General features: G+C 43.9%; 1 protein-coding gene across 1 annotated transcript; it reads left to right on the forward strand.

Annotated features, from left to right (window-relative positions):
• The first annotated feature begins 6,427 nt into the window (after positions 1-6,427).
• On the forward strand, positions 6,428-17,523 carry LOC149439193 (interferon-inducible GTPase 5-like). Its single transcript, XM_089659332.1, has 2 exons — positions 6,428-6,553; positions 13,926-17,523. Exon 2 carries the CDS (start codon positions 13,941-13,943, stop codon positions 15,147-15,149), a length of 1,209 nt encoding a protein of 402 aa, XP_089515458.1. The 5' UTR covers positions 6,428-6,553; positions 13,926-13,940; the 3' UTR covers positions 15,150-17,523.
• Positions 17,524-19,279: the final 1,756 nt, after the last annotated feature.

Raw genomic sequence — 19,279 nt, forward strand, 5'->3', positions numbered from 1 at the left:
TAATGCTTGTTGTACATAGTTTTTTTTATTTTATGTTTATAAATGTAAAATTTATAACATAAACCTTTTTTGCACTGTTTAAAAGTAGGTTGAGTTCATTTTACGGCAGGATCAGTTATTAAAATCAGTGACTGCCAGGAGTAAAAATGGCCGTTTGGAATATTACATTATTTTTACATTGTGGCTAATGGCATTTTAAATTATTGTTATTCTCCTTGTTGCTTTTGTTTTTTTTTTTTTTTTTTGCAAGGTGGTATAATATATTATTTTTACTTTGTGGCTATTAGCATTTTAAATTAATTTCATTCTTCCTTTTTGCTGGCTTTTTTTGTAAGTTAGTATATTATAACATTTTTGCAAGTTAGTATATTATAACATTTTTACTTTGTGGCTATTGCCATTTTCAATTAATTTTATTTATTTGTATTTCTTTTTGGTGGCATTTTTTTTTTTTTTGCAAAATCAATATTTTGGGGGAGGACAACAACTAGGCACCATAACAGTTTTCAGCAGTTTAAATTTAGAGTTATTTTAGAAAAGTAATTTCTCAATATCAAATATTTACACTAGTCATATATCAAGATCTATCTATCTATCTATCTATCTATCTATCTATCTATCTTTTATCTACCCATCCATTTATATAATATTTATCTGTATATAAGCCCATTTATACATACAGTATAGCCATAGTTAAATAACTTTTGGAATTAATATATATTTTATAAGGAACTATAATCTCTATAATATACATTTTTGCTAACTATAGATAGATATAACTATAGATAGATATTGCTAACTATAGATCTATATCTATCCATCCATACTATAGATCTATCTATCTATCTATCTATCTATCTATCTATCTATCTATCTATCTATCTATCTATTATCTATCTATCTATCTATCTACAGTATCTATCTATCTATCTACAGTATCTATCATCTATCTATCTATCTATCTATCTATCTATCTATCTATCTATCTATCTATCTATCTACAGTATCTATCTATCTATCTATCTATCCAGTATATTTGACATTTTTTTAGTTATCACTTAAAAAGAAATGTATTACTACGTTTTGATTTTGCTAACCCTGACTTGTAAGCTCATCTTGTAAAATTGTAAAATATTATCTGCAAATACAAATGAATTTTTCCCTTTAATTCCCGAGTGTTTAAATTTAACATACATTTTGTTGCAAGGTAAATGTGGGTAAAGTTATTTTAGTGGAGCAGATAAGTTCTGAAACAATTATGGACTGCTACTGGTAATTAAGGACAAATGGCAAATTATATTCTATGTTATATTATAGTATATATTATATGAGTTATAATATATTATAGTAATTATAGTATGGTAAATTATTATGTGCTACCGACCCATTGAGTTTATTTTGATAAAGATACTGTACATGTATTGCTGTTTTATAAATAGGCCATTGTAATAAATATTTTTAAGTAGCTGTTAAAAGTTCAGTTTTGCTAATCTCTATGTGCATATCAATACCTGTGCAAATGTAAATATATGTATTGAATAGTAAACACAGGTTGTTTTTAGTCATTTGCAGGTAAAATAGGCCATAATGGGTGTTTCCCAGTTTAGTTTTTGTCTTTTCATAGGGAGAGGTGCTGAGAGTGGGCACAGCTTTCCAAATGTTAATGAAGGACTAAGACAGGTGCCAACAAAGTGTTGAAGTTACAGAGACCTGTATAGGTCTGATGGCCAGGGGGGGTGAGCAGAGGTGTTGCAAGGAGACCCCACCCAGCAAGGTCATTGTTAAAACTGCATAGAAATTGATCAAACAAATTACAGGGGGCATTGTAGAGGTGCTTAACAATAGGACAGGGGGGGGGGGAGTAATTAAAATCATGTCTATGGAAGCAGAGTTCCTCCTAATACAAAATACTTTTCCATTTCTATTAGACTGTGGTTCAAATAAATGTATATCATAAATATCCATGTATATATTGCAGAATGGGTGGGGTCTGATGTTACATGCATGAAAGTTAGCTACACAGATATTATATATATTAGTTATTAAATATAAGACGCGTATGTAGATGGCTGTTAGATATAATGATATAACATTACTACACATACTCAGATTATATATTTTTAGGTATACTTAGTGTACATATTCCACAGCAGGTGCTTGCTTAAGATGGATGGATGGATGGATTATTAGATGGATGGATGGATTATTAGATAGATTGATAGGTTAAGCTATTTAGATTAATGCATATTACTTACATACAACATATGTAAGATATATCTTTGGATATATGTATAAATATAATTATATATAATACACAGATTATACACTACAAATAAATATTTTATTTTACTGTGCCTGCCTGATTTTTTTTGTACAATTTATCTGAGATATAGGTAGAAGGGTACATATAGATGGATGGATAGATAGAATGTTTATGGGGCAGGATATATTTACTTATATAATTATGTAATAATATACATTCTTCTATCTATGGATACATGTATGGTTCTGTGGAGTTATGTATAGTTACTTCACTTCACACTGGACTTCAAGCATCTTACAGTGTGTGCCTCTCCATTCTTCCTCCATACTCGGGGTCCTTGGGCCTCTCCATTCTTCCTCCATACTCGGGGTCCTTGGGCCTCTCCATTCTTCCTCCATACTCGGGGTCCTTGGGCCTCTCCATTCTTCCTCCATACTCGGGGTCCTTGGGCCTCTCCATTCTTCCTCCATACTCGGGGTCCTTGGGCCTCTCCATTCTTCCTCCATACTCGGGGTCCTTGGGCCTCTCCATTCTTCCTCCATACTCGGGGTCCTTGGGCCTCTCCATTCTTCCTCCATACTCGGGATCCTTGGTTTCCAAATGAGATGCAAAAGTTGCTCTCATCAGAAAAGAGGACTTTGGACCACTGAGCAACAGACCAGGTCTGTTTTTCTTTAGCCCAGGTAAGACGCTTCTGACGTTGTTTGTTGTTCAGGAGTGGCTTGACAAGAGGAATACAACATTTGAAGCCCATGTCCAGGATCCGTCTGTGTTTTAGTGGTTTCTTGATGCACTGACTCCAGCCTCAGTCCACTCCTCGTGAAAGTCCCCAACACTTTTGAATGGCCTTTTCCTGACAATCCTCTCCAGGCTGCGGTCATCCCTGCTGCTTGTGCACCTTTTTCTTCCACACTTTTCCCTTCCACATAACTTTCTATTAATGTGCTTTGATACAGCACTTTGGGAACATCCAACTTCTTTTGCAATTCCCTTTTGAGGCTTTCCCTCCTTATGGAGGGTGTCAGTGATGGTTTTCTGCACAAGTGTCAGGTCAGCAGTCTTTCCCATGATTGTGATTCCTACTGAACCAGACTAAGAGCCCATTTAAAGGCTCAGCAACCCTTTGCAGGTGTTATGGCTTAATTAGCTGATTAGAGTGGGACACTTTGAGCCGAGAATATTGCACCTTTTCACAATATTCTCATTTTCTGAGATTGTGGATTTGGGGTTTTCATGAGCTGTAAGCCATAATCATCACAATGATGACAAATCACGGCTTGAACTATCTTGCTTTGCATGTAATGAGTCTATCTCGTATATTAGTGTCACCTTTTAAGTTGCATTACTGAAATAAATGAACTTTTGCACGATATTCTAATTTTTTGAGTTTCACCTGTATATGTGTACTAACTCCACCTATTACACCACTACAGGAAGGTTTGGCCTAAAAGGGGACGGAACACACACTTACATAATTCCCTAATACTACACTATTTTGGGACACCTAGTGGCAGACTAGCTAATTGCATCTGCCTACAGTCCTGTGATCTATTGGTAATCCTAAAGAGATATACAATTGCCCAAAAAGAAATCCCCATAAAAAGAGAAGACTAAATACCTCACCTGCTTCCTACAGAAAGTAAATCTTGCTCTTAAGTCTCCCGAGAATCAAAAAAACCTCTGGGAGTGTCGAATTCCAACATCCCCCATTTGAAATTTGCACAGGTGTGGTTCACTATTGTCGCCATTAGGAAGCAGCCCTGAAAAATGGCTTGCAGCCATTGCTGGAGTGCATGCAGGAAGGAAGTGGTTGTGAAGAGGCTGCAAGAAATCAGCAGCACTGAGACTAAACAAAGGATAAAAAAGAAGTGAAAACTATTCTAAAAAAATGAAATTGTTTATTGCTTTATAGTAGTCAATCAGTTAGGGCTCACGTGCAGGACGTAGAGTTATTATTATTATACAGGATTTATATATTATTATTATTATACAGGATTTATATATTATTATTATACAGGATATATGGCGCCAACAGTTTCCTCAGCGCTTTACAATATAACGGGAGACAATACAGCAACAATACAGTTCAATACATGAGGGATAGAAGGGCCCTGATCCTGGGAGCTTACAATCTAAGAGGGAGGGGCTGGTGGTACAAAAGATAATACCTGTAGAGAATGGACTGATAAGAGGAATAGAAGCATTACTTTGCGCATAACATATAAATGCTGGTGTGCAAAGTGAATGTACGCTGTTCCCATGCATTGCAGTGCTCAATGTTTAAAAATTACTTTTAAGGACCTGTTCACATCATACTGTGCGGTATTGTGTGCAGGGCTGCTGTTAGAAACCACGGGGCCCCATACAGCCAATCTGACAGGCACCCCTCCAAAAAAAAAACCACACAGTTTACGATATTTCACTTTTGAATGAACACAGCGAGTGATCAGTACCGATCGCTCATTGTGTTCATTCAGGAAAGGCTGGTAAATGAGACATATTTACTGGAACCTTCCCCCACTCTCCATCCTGAAGGATCCTATTATCTTAGTGCCTGCAGCTGCCCGTGGGAAGAAAAGGAGGGTAGCCGGCAGCACTGTGGGGGTGGGGGGCCTGGGCAGCAGGGGGCAACATATGGCACACAAGGAGGGTGATGTGGGGCAATTACTAGAGCTGATCCCCTGTATGGCTCTTTCTGCAGCAGCTGAAAGCTGATGGGAGGGAGAGGAGTAAAAGTCAGCTTTCAGCTGCTGCAGAAAGAGCCATACAGGGGATCGGTTCCAGTCAGGGGCGGACTGACAACTCATGGGGCCCCCCGGGCAATAGGGGATCATGGGGCCCCTGTGTCCTTGCCCAAAATTCAAAAAAGCCTAAGAAAAAGGTACCAGGGGCATCTCATGGGCCCCCTACTGACCCTGGGTTCTCGGGCAGTGCCCGAGTTTCCAAATGGTCAGTCCGCCCCTGGTTCCAGTAATCGCCCCTCCGCTGTTCTGATCACCCTCCCTGCTTACATCTGGTTCACCCAGCTGCCTGGGGCCCCCTGCTGACCTGGGCCCCCTACAAGAGGACTCGTGGTACCCCCTTATCCACGGCCCTGATTGTGTGCATAACCCACGTGTGCTGGTGTGGGGTCTGTAGGCACCTGTTATGCCTTTTGGGGTAATAATGCAGTACTCGCTATTTTCCTTCTATTCTTACTTCTATTTGAGTCTATGTGCCATTTATTTATTTCAGGTACTTATATAGCGCCATCAATTTACACAGCACTTTACATATATATTGTACATTCACATCAGTCCCTAACCCTCAAGGGGAGTACAATCTAAGGTCCCTAACTTACATTCATACATACACATACTAGGGACAATTAACCCACCAGCATGTCTTTGGAGTGTGGGAGGAAACCGGAGTACCCGGAGGAAACCCGCGCAGGCACAGTCTCCCTGATGCACATTGTGGTGCATCACAGCGTGTTGTGTTGTGGCATGCATAGGACACAGGCAGGGGTGGACTGGCGGGGGGATGGGGTCCCTGGGCAGTAGGGGATCATGGGGCCCCTGTGTCCTCACCCCAGGGGCGGACTGACAATGCATGGGGCCCCCGGGCAATAGGGGATCATGGGGCCCCTGTGTCCTCACCCCAGGGGTGGACTGACAATGCATGGGGCCCCCAGGCAATAGGGGATCATGGGGCCCCTGTGTCCTTGTCCAAACTCAAAAAAGCCTATGAAAAAGGTACCGGGGCATCTCATGGGGCCCCCACTGACACCAGGCCCTTGGGCAGTGCCCGAGTTTCCAAATAGTCAGTCCACCCCTGCCTCACCCACACTCAAACCACACCCAAAAAAGCCTATGAAAGGTAATAGGGGCATCTCATGGGGCCCCCTACTGACCCCGGGCCCTCGGGCAGTGCCCGAGTGCTCGAATGGTCAGTCCGCCCCTGGACACAGGAGAAACTGCCATGTTCTTGCATTAGGACCCAGTGGGGCAACACTGTGCTGTGAATGAGCCCTCAGGGTTTACATCTACTCAAGTAGAGCAACATTAGCAGCAGATCACTGCCCTGCACACACGTCTCAGCCTCCCATTGAAAAGGGATTCCCCCTCCCTCTGAAAAGGGACTCCACCTTCCCTCCGACAACCTACACTTTGACAAGTCCCGCCCCCCTTGGTGAGCTCATGTTGAGCCTGCTGGGCTAGGAAGTGAAAGTAGATCTCAGCCCAAACAGGGAGCATGAGACGGAAGTTCCAGAGGAGACAGAAAAGACAAATATAACTCGGAAATCTTCAGGTATGAGTTTTAAGCTATGAGGGTTTTAAATTTTGCTGCAATCCCAGCATACCCTTTAAGCCCTTTAAACACTGAATCGGTCCTTGTCTAACAACCAAAAAAAAAAAGAATATTTGTAAAGCCCATACCATCCGCTCGGTTGTTAACTGTTATTTGCAATAGGAAAATGACAGTTACATAGGTCCAAACAAATGGGAAAGTGACACCTTTCCGCACAAAGTATAAAAGAAGCACGTATACCATGTTAATAGCTAGCTCTTGTTTGCTCCGCCTTCAGCTTGTATAAGAGTTGTGTGTTCAGCAAGCTTCGGGTAGGTCTGCTGAAGCGTTCATGGCTTGTCTACGCTCCTAGGAGCAATCAATGGTGGAATTCGGTCAAAAGACCGACAAAGGAAGTCGGGGCTGGAGGACCGTGCGTTGTGATGGCAGGTCCAACAGAGAGCAGATTATTTCATAATACTGTCACTGACTGTAGATCCCCCATTGATGAAAGTCTCGGTGAGGTCGTACCTAGGTTTTAGAGGAGGAAAACAAGAAAAAAAATATTCTGAACTAATGGACTGCAGACATAGTACAGGAGATGACCAGAGACTGCGGACATAGTACAGGAGATGACCAGAGACTGCGGACATAGTACAGGAGATGACCAGAGACTGCGGACATAGTACAGGAGATGACCAGAGACTGCGGACATAGTACAGGAGATGACCAGAGACTGCGGACATAGTACAGGAGATGACCAGAGACTGCAGACATAGTACAGGAGATGACCAGAGACTGCAGACATAGTACAGGAGATGACCAGAGACTGCGGACATAGTACAGGAGATGACCAGAGACTGCGGACATAGTACAGGAGATGACCAAAGACTGCGGACATAGTACAGGAGATGACCAAAGACTGCGGACATAGTACAGGAGATGACCAAAGACTGCGGACACAGTACAGGAGATGACCAGAGACTGCGGACACAATACAGGAGATGACCAAAGACTGAGGACACAGTACAGGAGATGACCAGAGACTGAGGACACAGTACAGGAGATGACCAGAGACTGCGGACATAGTACAGGAGATGGCCAGAGACTGCGGACATACTACAGGAGATGACCAGAGACTGCATATGTACTGCAAGAGATGACCAGAGACTGCGGACATAGTACAGAAGATGACCAGAGACTGCAGACATAGTACAGGAGATGACCAGAGACTGCGGACACAGTACAGGAGAGGACCAGAGACTGAGGACATAGCACAGGAGATGACCAGAGACTGCGGACATAGTACAGGAGATGACCAGAGACTGCGGACACAGTACAGGAGAGGACCAGAGACTGAGGACATAGCACAGGAGATGACCAGAGACTGCAGACACAGTACAGGAGATGACCAGAGACTGCGGACACAGTACAGGAGATGACCAGAGACTGCGGACACAGTACAGGAGATGACCAGAGACTGCAGACATAGTACAGGAGATGACCAGAGACTGCAGACACAGTACAGGAGATGACCAGAGACTGCAGACACAGTACAGGAGATGACCGGAGATTGCGGACATAGTACAGGAGCAGGGGCGGACTGACAACTCATGGGGCCCTTGGGCAATAGGGGATCATGGGGCCCTTGTGTCCCTGCCCAAACTCAAAAGCCTATGAAAAAGGTACCAGGGGCATCTCATAGGGCCCCCTACTAAACCCGGGCCCTCGGGCAGTGCCCAAGTTTCCAAATGGTCAGTCCGCCCCTGTACAGGAGATGACCAGAGATTGCAGACATAGTACAGGAGATGACCAGAGACTGCAGATGTACTACAGGAGATGACCAGAGACTGCGGATATAGTACAGGACATGACCAGAGACTGGGGACATGGTACAGGAGATAACCAGAGACTGGGGACATGGTACAGGAGATGACCAGAGACTGCAGATGTACTACAGGAGATGACCAGAGACTGCGGATATAGTACAGGAGATGACCAGAGCCTGCAGACATAGTACAGGAGATGACCAGAGACTGCGGACATAGTACAGGTGATGACCAGAGACTGGGGACATAGTACAGGAGATGACCAGAGACTGGGGACATAGTACAGGAGATGACCAGAGACTGGGGACATAGTACAGGAGATGACCAGAGACTGGGGACACAGTACAGGCGATGACCAGAGACTGCGGACATAGTACAGGAGATGATCAGAGCCTGCGGACATAGTACAGGAGATGACCAGAGACTGCGGACATAGTACAGGTGATGACCAGAGACTGCGGACATAGTACAGGAGATGACCAGAGACTGCAGATGTACTACAGGAGATGACCAGAGACTGCGGATATAGTACAGGAGATGACCAGAGACTGCGGATATAGTACAGGAGATGACCAGAGACTGGGGACATAGTACAGGAGATGATCAGAGCCTGCAGACATAGTACAGGGGATGACCAGAGACTGCGGACATGGTACAGGAGATGACCAGAGACTGGGGACATGGTACAGGCGATGACCAGAGACTGTGGACATAGTACAGGGGATGACCAGAGACTGCGGACATGGTACAGGAGATGACCAGAGACTGCGGACACGGTACACGGGATGACCAGAGACTGCGGACACGGTACAGGAGATGACCAGAGACTGCGGACACGGTACAGGAGATGACCAGAGACTGCGGACACAGTACAGGGGATGACCAGAGACTGCAGACCTTTGGGGAGCAGGTACCCAAATTTGACAGGTACCCGCTCCCACTTCCGCGGAGTTGTCCTCCCTCCCCGTAGTCTTGTGGGACACATGACAGGTCCCAGAAGACTACGGGGCCATTCACAAAGCGCAGCGCTTCTCACGCATGCGCAATGGGCACCTGGCTGTGAGGGAGAGAAGTTGATGAGGACACCACTGGACCAAGGAACAGGTTCTGCTGCACAAAAGAGCCGAGCAGCCGGCCCGGTATTCTAACACGATGCCGGGGGGGGGGGGGGGAATACCGGCCGCTCCATATTCTATCGATAAGATGCACAGAAATTTTCCCCCATTTTTTGGGGGGAAAAAAGTGCGTCTTTTGGAGCGAAACTTTGATTTGGTCTGCGGAGAAAACTTCACCTTGTATGGTGCACAGTCTGTTTGCCTTTAGTAAATCGACCCCTTAGGCCGGCCATACATGGGTCGAAATTCGACCGATTTTTCATCCGAAAATCGGACCTAAAAATAATTGGTCAATTTTTGCTCTGTTAGTGGGTCAATGGTACTGGCTGATTTTCGTGGTTCCTCCCCTTTTCGGTGATCGGGCACGTTGGAAAATTTGTGAAAAACGACCGTTTTTTTACTCAATGATTGTACAATCGTTTTTCCGAAAAGAGTATGCTCATGAGCCATGACCTGGAAGGAGCAGAAGTTTTGCCTGTTATATGGGGTGAACTTTATGACTTGGTCGGCCGATTTTCTAAATCATTGATGGCACCATCGGATTACCGAGCGAACAACGTTTTCGATTTTCGGATGAAATATCGTTTGGAATTCGACCCGTGTATTGGCCTGCATTAGTCTGTATACATTTTGCATGGAGCGACCTTTTAAAGCAGGGGCCTCCAGGGGGCCAAATTCAGCTTGCTGTAAGATTCTATCTGGCCTGCAGCTAGGGTCAGTGACGTCTGATCCAGGGCTGCAGGTCAGCCTATGGTGTCTATTTCTCCCCAACCTTCCCTTCCAGCTCCCCAAAGCAGGTTCCCCCAACAGTGCTGTCATTGAATCATCATTGTCCTTATAAAGTGGAAGCTCCACTTGTTTGTCGCCTCCACTGCCATATCTGGCACTTTATTTTTTTTGGGGGGGGTAGCAGATACCTGGTTTTGACAGATACCCGATCCCAGTTCCAGTACACTTTGCCGCAGCAAAGTGACCCGGAGGTTCAGCCCCCCTCCTACCTCCGGCAGTCTTCTGGGAAACTGCACAGGTCCCAGATGACTGCTGGACCAATCAGGATGTGCAGCACGACTCGGGCATGCACAGTGGGCACCCGGCTGTGAAGCTGCAAGCTGTCACAGCCTGGTGCCCACAGTTGAGATGTCGGCGCCGGGGAGAGAAGAAGGAGAGAAGGGACGGCGTAGGTGAACACATCGCTGGACCCCGGGACTTGTGACTCCTGGGCTCTCAGGGTTCCCAACCATGCTGTAAGTGTGTGAAGTAAGGGTAGACTTTGATGGGACCTCCAATGGGGAAAGTCATGTAAGGGGGAACTGCAGTGGAATTAATGATATAAAAGGGGACTCTGATGGGGACTTTGATGTAAGGATGGCCTCTAATGGGGACCCTGATGTTAGATGGACTCTGATTTAATGGGGTCCCTAATGTAATAGGGGATTTTTTGGGGGGACCCTGATGTAAGGGGGGACTCTGATGGGACTTTGATGTAAGGATGGCCTCTAATGGGAACCCTGATGTAAGATGGACTCTGATTTAATGGGGTCCCTAATGTAATAGGGGATTTTTTGGGGGGGGACCCAGATGTAAGGGGGGACTCTGATGGGACTTTGATGTAAGGATGGCCTCTAATGGGGACCCTGATGTAAGATGGACTCTGATTTAATGGGGTCCTTAATGTAATAGGGGATTTTTTGGGGGGACCCTGACGTAAGGGGGGACTCTGATGGGACTTTGATGTAAGGATGGCCTCTAATGGGGACCCTGATGAAAGATGGACTCTGATTTAATGGGGTCCCTAATGTAATAGGGGATTTTTTTGGGGGGGGACCCTGATGTAAGGAGGGCTCTGATGGGGTCCCTGATATAAAGGGGCACCCTGATGTAAGGGAAGACTTTCATGGGACTTCTGATGCAAGGGGAACTTTAATGGGGACCATGATGTAAGAAGGGCTCTGATGGGGTCCCTTAAATAAAGGGGCACCCTGATGTAAGGGAAGACCTTCATGGGACTTCTGATGCAAGGGGAACTTTAATGGGGACCCTGATGTAAGGAGGGCTCGGATGGGGTCCCTGATATAAAGGGCACCCTGATGTAAGGAGGGCTCTGATGGGGTTCCTAATATAAAGGGGCACCCTGATGTAAGGGAAGACTTTCATGGGACTTCTGATGCAAGGGGAACTTTAATGGGGACCATGATGTAAGAAGGGCTCTGATGGGGTCCCTTAAATAAAGGGCACCCTGATGTAAGGAGGGCTCGGATGGGGTCCCTGATATAAAGGGCACCCTGATGTAAGGAGGGCTCGGATGGGGTCCCTGATATAAAGGGCACCCTGATGTAAGGAGGGCTCTGATGGGGTCCCTAATATAAAGGGGCACCCTGATGTAAGGGAAGACTTTCATGGGACTTCTGATGCAAGGGGAACTTTAATGGGGACCCTGATACCCTGATATAAGGAGGGCTCTGATGGGGTCCCTGATATAAAGGGGCACCCTGATGTAAGGGAAGACTTTCATGGGACTTCTGATGCAAGGGGAACTTTAATGGGGCCCCTGATTTAATGGGAACTCTGATGAAAGGGGGACTCTGATGGAGACCCAGTTGTAAGGGCGGGGGGGAGATGTAGATGGGCCCAAGTTTAAATTCGTTGGAATTCGTTTGCTGTGTTTTACTGAAGTTCTTTCCCTGGTGTTCTGAATCAGATCATGTTATTTAAAAATCTCCAACTAAAAATATATTCATTCATTTATAAAATTGATTTTTGTTTGCCCGTAAATATTTGTAAAATATAATAAATAATATGAGGCCCTTGTACCTAAACGTTTGGAGACCCCTGTGTATGTAAATCCTAACTGAACAACACCGTGTAAAGGGTATGCAGGATAGGCAGGGGAAGGGTAGAGGGAGTAAAGGTGGGAATACACGATTAGAAAGTCGACTGATTGGTCATCTGATGACCGAGAGGCGTTCATTCATTGGCTGAAATCGTGGCCCACATTAACCAATCTAAAAAAATCATTCGTCGGGCAAAACGTAGTGTTGACATCTTCCATACAAGTGGAAGTAATGCGGTGTGCGTGTGACTTTGTAGCCACGCCCCTTCCGGCCAGAACGATCGATATACACAACAATGACCAGCAATGAGTATAATATCGTTTATTACATGACCTATATACATAAATAGTGATACATAAAATATAATCTGCAGAATTCTGGTCTCATGATCTCATTCGGCCAATCTACTTTAAACATTTGGATTTTTCGTTCGGGTTTACAAAGATTCCTCGGACATCAACATCCGGGTCATCTTCTGTTTCCGCTCATGCGTGATAGCGCTTGATAGATTTTTTTTTCGTACGATCGTCATACCACCGCACCGTGTTCGAAACGACAAAATTTTGCACTGTTGTTCAACCGGATATTTTCGTTCACAGTATCGTTATCGGTTAACCCTTTGAGGACCAAGGGACGTATTTGTCCCATGTTTTTAATGGCGTGTATCATCTGATTAAGAACTTAAAACTCTTTTTTTTTTTTTTGGTTTGAGTCAAAAATATTAGTTCTTATCAACAAACAACAAATGGATGTAGCTTTTTGCCAATTATTTCATGAAATGGCTTAGTTACAGCAACTGAAGTGTACGAACTTTAAAAACAAAAAAATTGATTCTTTTGGCGTTCCAAAATCTTACGGTCCTCAAAAGGTTAAAACATCCTATTCATCAGCGAAGAGAAAATCGTTCGATCCGTGGTTCCACAAAATTTTTGTATGATTTTCTTATCGTGTGTACGGGGCATTAGGCTCTGTGCAGGGGCGGACTGACCATTTGGAAACTCGGGCACTGCCCGAGGTCAGTAGGGGGCCCCATGAGATGCCCCTGGTACCTTTTTCATAGGCTTTTTTGAGTTTGGGCAAGGACACAGGGGCCCCATGATCCCCTATTTCCCGGGGGCCCCGTGAGTTGTCAGTCCGCCCCTGGCTCTGTGTACCTACCTACAGTATTTTTAACCCACTCTGGTTTGGTCATGTGATCCTGCAGCTCCAGCTCCCCTGTGTTAGAGACTGGCGGGTGCAAAGGAGACGAGGGAATGCTGAAAATGATTGGGCCATGGGAGCCTATTTGTGACATCACCACTCTGGGAATTCACAGCAGTTGTCAAGCGCTGCTTTACACAGGGGAGCTGGAGCTGCGGGATCAAGTGACTAGACTGGAGCAGATTAAAAAGTGGCAAGTATATACAATTTTTTTTTTTTTTTTTACAGGTTATGCAGGATAGATAGGAGGAGGGGAGAGGCAAAATTTTTGGGAATAGTTAGTATTTGCCTTCACTACCCCTTTAGCATGTTAAAACGTGTATGAGATTTTAGCGATTGTGTTTATATAAACTTTAAATATTCGATTAAAAATGTATATTTTAATGAAACAGATTTTTTTTGTTTTTTTTTAATTCAGAATAAATAAAATCAAATGGATTCCAAAGAACTGAACTATGCCTTCCCTAAAGATCAACTACAGGAGATGAAAATGGTCTTTGAAAATGGGGATTTTTTAGAAGCTGCTGAAACCATCAAGAAATCCCTCATAGCAATCGATGACATCCCATTGAATATTGCGGTGACCGGAGAATCGGGCTCCGGTAAGTCCACCTTTATCAATGTCATCCGCGGTCTGGGGGACGAGGACGAAGGATCTGCTAAGACCGGAGTTGTTGAGACAACAGTGGTGGCCACAGCTTACTCACATCCCACACATAGAAGTGTGAAATATTGGGACCTTCCAGGTATAGGGACAGCACGTTTCAATCCAAATAAATATCTGGAATTAGTTCATTTGACTCAGTTTGACTTCTTTCTCATCATCACATCGGAACGCTTTAGAGATTGTCATATTCAATTGGCTCAGGCCATCAACAACATGGGGAAGAAGTTTTACTTTGTCAGAAGTAAAATTGATGCCGATTTAAATGCTTTCAGAAGACAGAGAAAAAGCAGCTACAACGAGGACCAAATACTAAGGGAAATTCGGAACAACTGCATTAAGGGACTCTTTGATGGAGGAATCCTGTGTCCTCGAGTCTTCCTTCTCTCGTGCTTGGAGATAGAAAAATATGACTTCTACCTCATGCAGAAAACTTTGGAAAATGAGCTTCCAAGTCAAAAGAGACACGTGTTCCTTCTATCATTACCCAACATCTACTTCCAGGCTCTGGAGAGTAAAAGAGATGCTTTTAGAAACCAGATATGGAAACAAGCCCTCACCTCAGCAGCAAAAGCCTCAATCCCCATTCCAGGACTCTCGCTTGATGGGGATATTGACCTCTTGGTGAGCACTATGAAGGAATACAAGGAGGCTTTTGGACTGGACCAAAGATCTCTGAACGGTCTGGCCAAAACCTTTGGTAAAGACATCCATGAGTTGAGGTCCGTGATCCGATCCAAGCTGGTCTTGAAGGACATTACATATGACCTTGTTGTCAGCTTGTTGAAAAGACGAGAACTGACTGCGGCTGCACTCATGGTAACAGACTATGCAGCTGGGACGGTGCCTCTGATTGGAAGTGTGGTTGCCGGAGCTGTGGCCTTTGGTACGGCGTACTGGTTGCTCTATAGCTTCCTGAAAGACATTGCTGATGATGCTGCGAGAGTCCTATCAAGGGCATTGGAAAATACTGTGTAACATGGATCTAATGCTGCTGAAGTATTTTGCTCCTCAGGCGGCTCATGAAATGTTCTCATATACGTTATTTGCTGTTTTATAACTACAATATTTACTCGTTTTTAAAGTAGGATTGATTAATGGCTGAGGGTGCAGCCTAGGGTGTTGGTTTACATGCAATGAATGCGCGAACACATTCTTTATTAACCACTTCAAGTGCAGACCAGGGGCGGATTGACAACTCATGGGGCCCCCGGACAATAGGGGATCATGGGGCCCCTGTGTCCTTGCCCAAACTCAAATAAAGCCTATGAAAAAGGTACCAGGGGCATCTCATGGGGCCCCCTACTGACCCCGGGCAGTGCCCAAGTTTCCAAATGGTCAGTCCGCCCCTGCACATGACTACCCCCCAATTGTGCCATCTGACCTTAGTAGAATATGGAGAACTGTTCCCACATGGAAGAAAAATATATTTGAAATACTACAATTTTGGCCATATGCAATATATTAAAAAAAAAAAAATAATATATATATATATATATATATAAAATTTATATATATATTTTGCATGTTGAAATGCATTTTTATTATAAAATATATGAAAAATATTTTTGAAGCCTATAAAATAGGTACCAGGGGCATTTTATGGGGCCCCTTACTGACCTCGGGCCCTCAGGCAGTGCCTGAGTGACTGAATGGTCAGTCCGCCCCTGGTCCAGACACTTTCCCCCCCTTCCAGTCCGGACACTTCCACCCACTTCCTGTCCAGGCCAATTTTCAGCTTTCAGCGCTATCACGCTTTGAATGACAATTGCGCGGTCATGCAACACTGTACCCATATGAATTAGCATTTTTTTGAGACAGATAAAACTTTCTTTTGGTGGTATTTATTTACCACTGAGATTATTTTTTTTTTGCTATATAAATGAAAAAGTCCAAAAATTTTGAAATTTTTCTTACAAAATTTTGCAAATAAATAATCTTCATAAATCTTGGCCAAAATGTATTCAATTATCTTTTTAGTAAAAAAAAAAAAAACAACTAGTTTATAACCAAAAATTTTGTTTTTAAATTTTTTTTTACATTATTATTTTTTTTTTTTACATACTGACACCCTAGCAGTACAGTGTCACCCTAGTGACACTGTACTACTTGTGGGGGGTGATGAAGATTTTTTTTTTGTTATACACGGATTGCTTTTACACCCATAAAGGCTGCAAAAGCAATCATTTCTCCTCTCTGGCTGCATTCTTGCAGCCACTGAGAAATGCTGTGAGAGCTGTGATTGGTCACAGCTTGTCACATGGTACAAGGTTGTTGTGCATAGCCTTGTACCATGTGACCTCTATCATTCACAGATTTCACAAGTAGTAAGCAATGAGGTCAGAAGTGACATCTTGCTTACTACTCTTCATGCGATCACTGATTGGCCAATCAGTGATCACATGATCGGGACCTCACGCAGAGGTCTCATACAACAATCGGTGTTCCACTGTGTCCGGAGGACACAGTGGGCACCGGATCACGGTGCTGCATGCTTCCAGGGAGTGCTCACAAGCAGGGAAGTGGGGAGGACATTTAAAAACGTCCACCCGCCCCTGCATTGCTCCTGTCCGGCTGTTTATATACATGGGCCGGATGGGAACTGGTTTCAGGATATGTTTAATTTTCTTACCTCCAATACTCCATTGTCCATCTTCGCAAAGCCTACTTTCTATATTATCCATCAAAATATACTAATATACATTTGCAAAAAATGGCTATTTTCGGAATTACTCCTTTTGACAGGGAGAGTGAGGATGATTCTTGATTGGGTGTCTGGCCTATTGTGTTTGTTTTAGATGATCTGTTCATATCTCTACATCGGTCTACCTCGTACCCTCCATTCTCCATCTTAGCAAAGACTTCCTTCTTTATTGTCCATTGAGTGAGTATTGCTAGCAGCTATAGCCGTCAGCATTCACTTCCTGTAGGCCACTTCCCAGAAACCTGAGAGACCATCTACAGGAAATGATGCAATCTGAAAATCTGTTCAGAGTCTCACACAAACTGAGAGCAAATTAAACGTCCTGTGGATGAGAAACGCATTGCACTTTGATGACGTCAGATGCCACACGCGCTGATCCCGGACATCTTGGAGACTCTTCCAGGCTTCACCATCGATGCTGCATATGCACAGCACCATCTGCTGGCAGACACCTTGGAGATTCCACCAGGCTTGCCATCCATGTTGCACATGCAGAGCATCACCTGCTGGTGGACCTAATTGATCTCCTCTCTGGATCAGTGACACAATATCTGGCTGTAGACATCTCACCCTCTTACCCATGAGCCTGTTTTTATATTCTAAGATGTGAGTTACTACTTATCTTTCTATTAAATACCTTCACAGGTAGAGGAGCTGTCTTTCCTTGTTTCCCTTTACTGCATATACAGACTGATTTTACTATGGGGGTTTAGTAACACTTTAAAAAGTTGAAAACTCTAGGATCTCTTGATACCAAGCCAAGGTCAAGTAGTCCAAGAAAGATTGCAGCCACAACTGCCAGAAGAATTGTTCGGGATACAAAGAAAAACCCCACAGGTAACCTCAGGAGAAATACTGGGTGCTCTGGAAAAAAGACGGCGTGGTTGTTTTTAAGGAGCACAAAACGATGGTACTTGAACAAAAATGAGCTGCATGGTCGAGTTGCCAGAAAGAAGCCTTACTGCCACAGTGAGGCGTGTCAAGGTGTTGTCAGGCATATTGTAACTAGGCCTTTTTTGTGGCATTGATGCAGTAAAGGCTTCTTTCTGGCAATTCGACCATGCAGCTCATTTTTGTTCAAGGTTCATCGTTTTTGTGCTCCTTAAAAACAACCATGCCGTATTTTTCCGGAGCACCCAGCATTTCTCCTGAGGTTACCTGTGGGGTTTTTTCTTTGTATCCCGAACAATTCTTCTGGCAGCTGTGGCTGCAATCTTTCTTGGGCTACTTGGCCTTGGCTTGGTATCAAGAGATCCTAGAGTTTTCCACTTCTTAAAGTATTGTGCTCCTTACAAAAAACAAAAAAAAAAAAAAAGATTGTCTTTTTCCAGAGCAGCCTGTATTTCTCCTGAGGTTACCTGTGGGGTTTTCTTTGTATCCCGTGTATGTCGTGTGTATCCCATGTATGTCGTGTGTACCCCGTGTATGTCGTGTGTGTACCCCGTGTATGTCGTGTGTGTACCCCGTGTATGTCGTGTGTACCCCGTGTATGTCGTGTGTACAGCAGGTTTAGAGGTAAGAGATACCAGAAATGAAAGCTTCCCACCGCGGACTGAAAATTACGAACGTCACAGACAGAAGAAAATAGACAAAAATTAAGAAATTCAAAACAATTCTATTGGTAGAAAAAATGACTGGTATAATGAAACTTGCAAAAAGGCAAAGTTACACTTTAATCAACTCCTGCAAAATATATAAAATACAGTTTGCCCAGAAATATGCTTTTATATACACATACATCCTACACACAAAATCGCATGCATACGTACAGACACTATGGGGTTTATTTACTAAAGCTGGAGAGTCCAAAATCAGACTCCCTTCTGCATAGAAACCAATCAGCTTCCAGGTTTCATTGCCAAAGCTTCATTGAACAAGCTGAGGTTAGAAGCTGATTGGTTTCTATGCAGAAGGGAGTCTGATTTTGGACTCTCCAGCTTTAGTAAATAAACCCCTATATTTCATTGAAGTTTTTCTAGGTTCATTTTAGTGCATTACATCTTTTACTGCCATTGTGAAGTCTAAGGCTCCATGTACACTGCAGCTGATAAACTCACGTTTAGGAGCTTTTCTGCGTTTTTTTCAGCAGCCCCCGAACTCTCCCTAATGTTTCCCTATGTGTCCATGTACACATCGTCCTTTACAGGCAGTTGAGTTTACAGTTGTTTTTTTTGAACGCACCAAACTTGCGTTCAGGAGTAGATTTTATCAGCGTTTCAAAACGCCAAACGTGTGTAAACGCGGCTAAAAGCGTTTGCAAAATTTTTTTAACTCTTCCATTTCCAGATGCTGTCCACAGCCTTTTTTCATCATGAAAACTGCATGCAAAGCATTTTCCCGGTACTCCAATGGACCCGGTACACCCTACTTGGAGGTTTTGCATGAAAATATGTCAGACACCGCT

This window comes from Staurois parvus, unplaced genomic scaffold (assembly GCF_062004578.1).
Source record: "Staurois parvus isolate SC_StPar_1 unplaced genomic scaffold, SC_StPar_1.0 ptg001149l, whole genome shotgun sequence".
Classification (NCBI taxonomy): Eukaryota; Metazoa; Chordata; class Amphibia; order Anura; family Ranidae; genus Staurois; species Staurois parvus.

Bases quoted from the DNA above. Each gene is read 5' to 3' on its own strand.
- LOC149439193 (XM_089659332.1), top strand. From the start codon at position 13,941: ATGGATTCCAAAGAACTGAACTATGCCTTCCCTAAAGATCAACTACAG.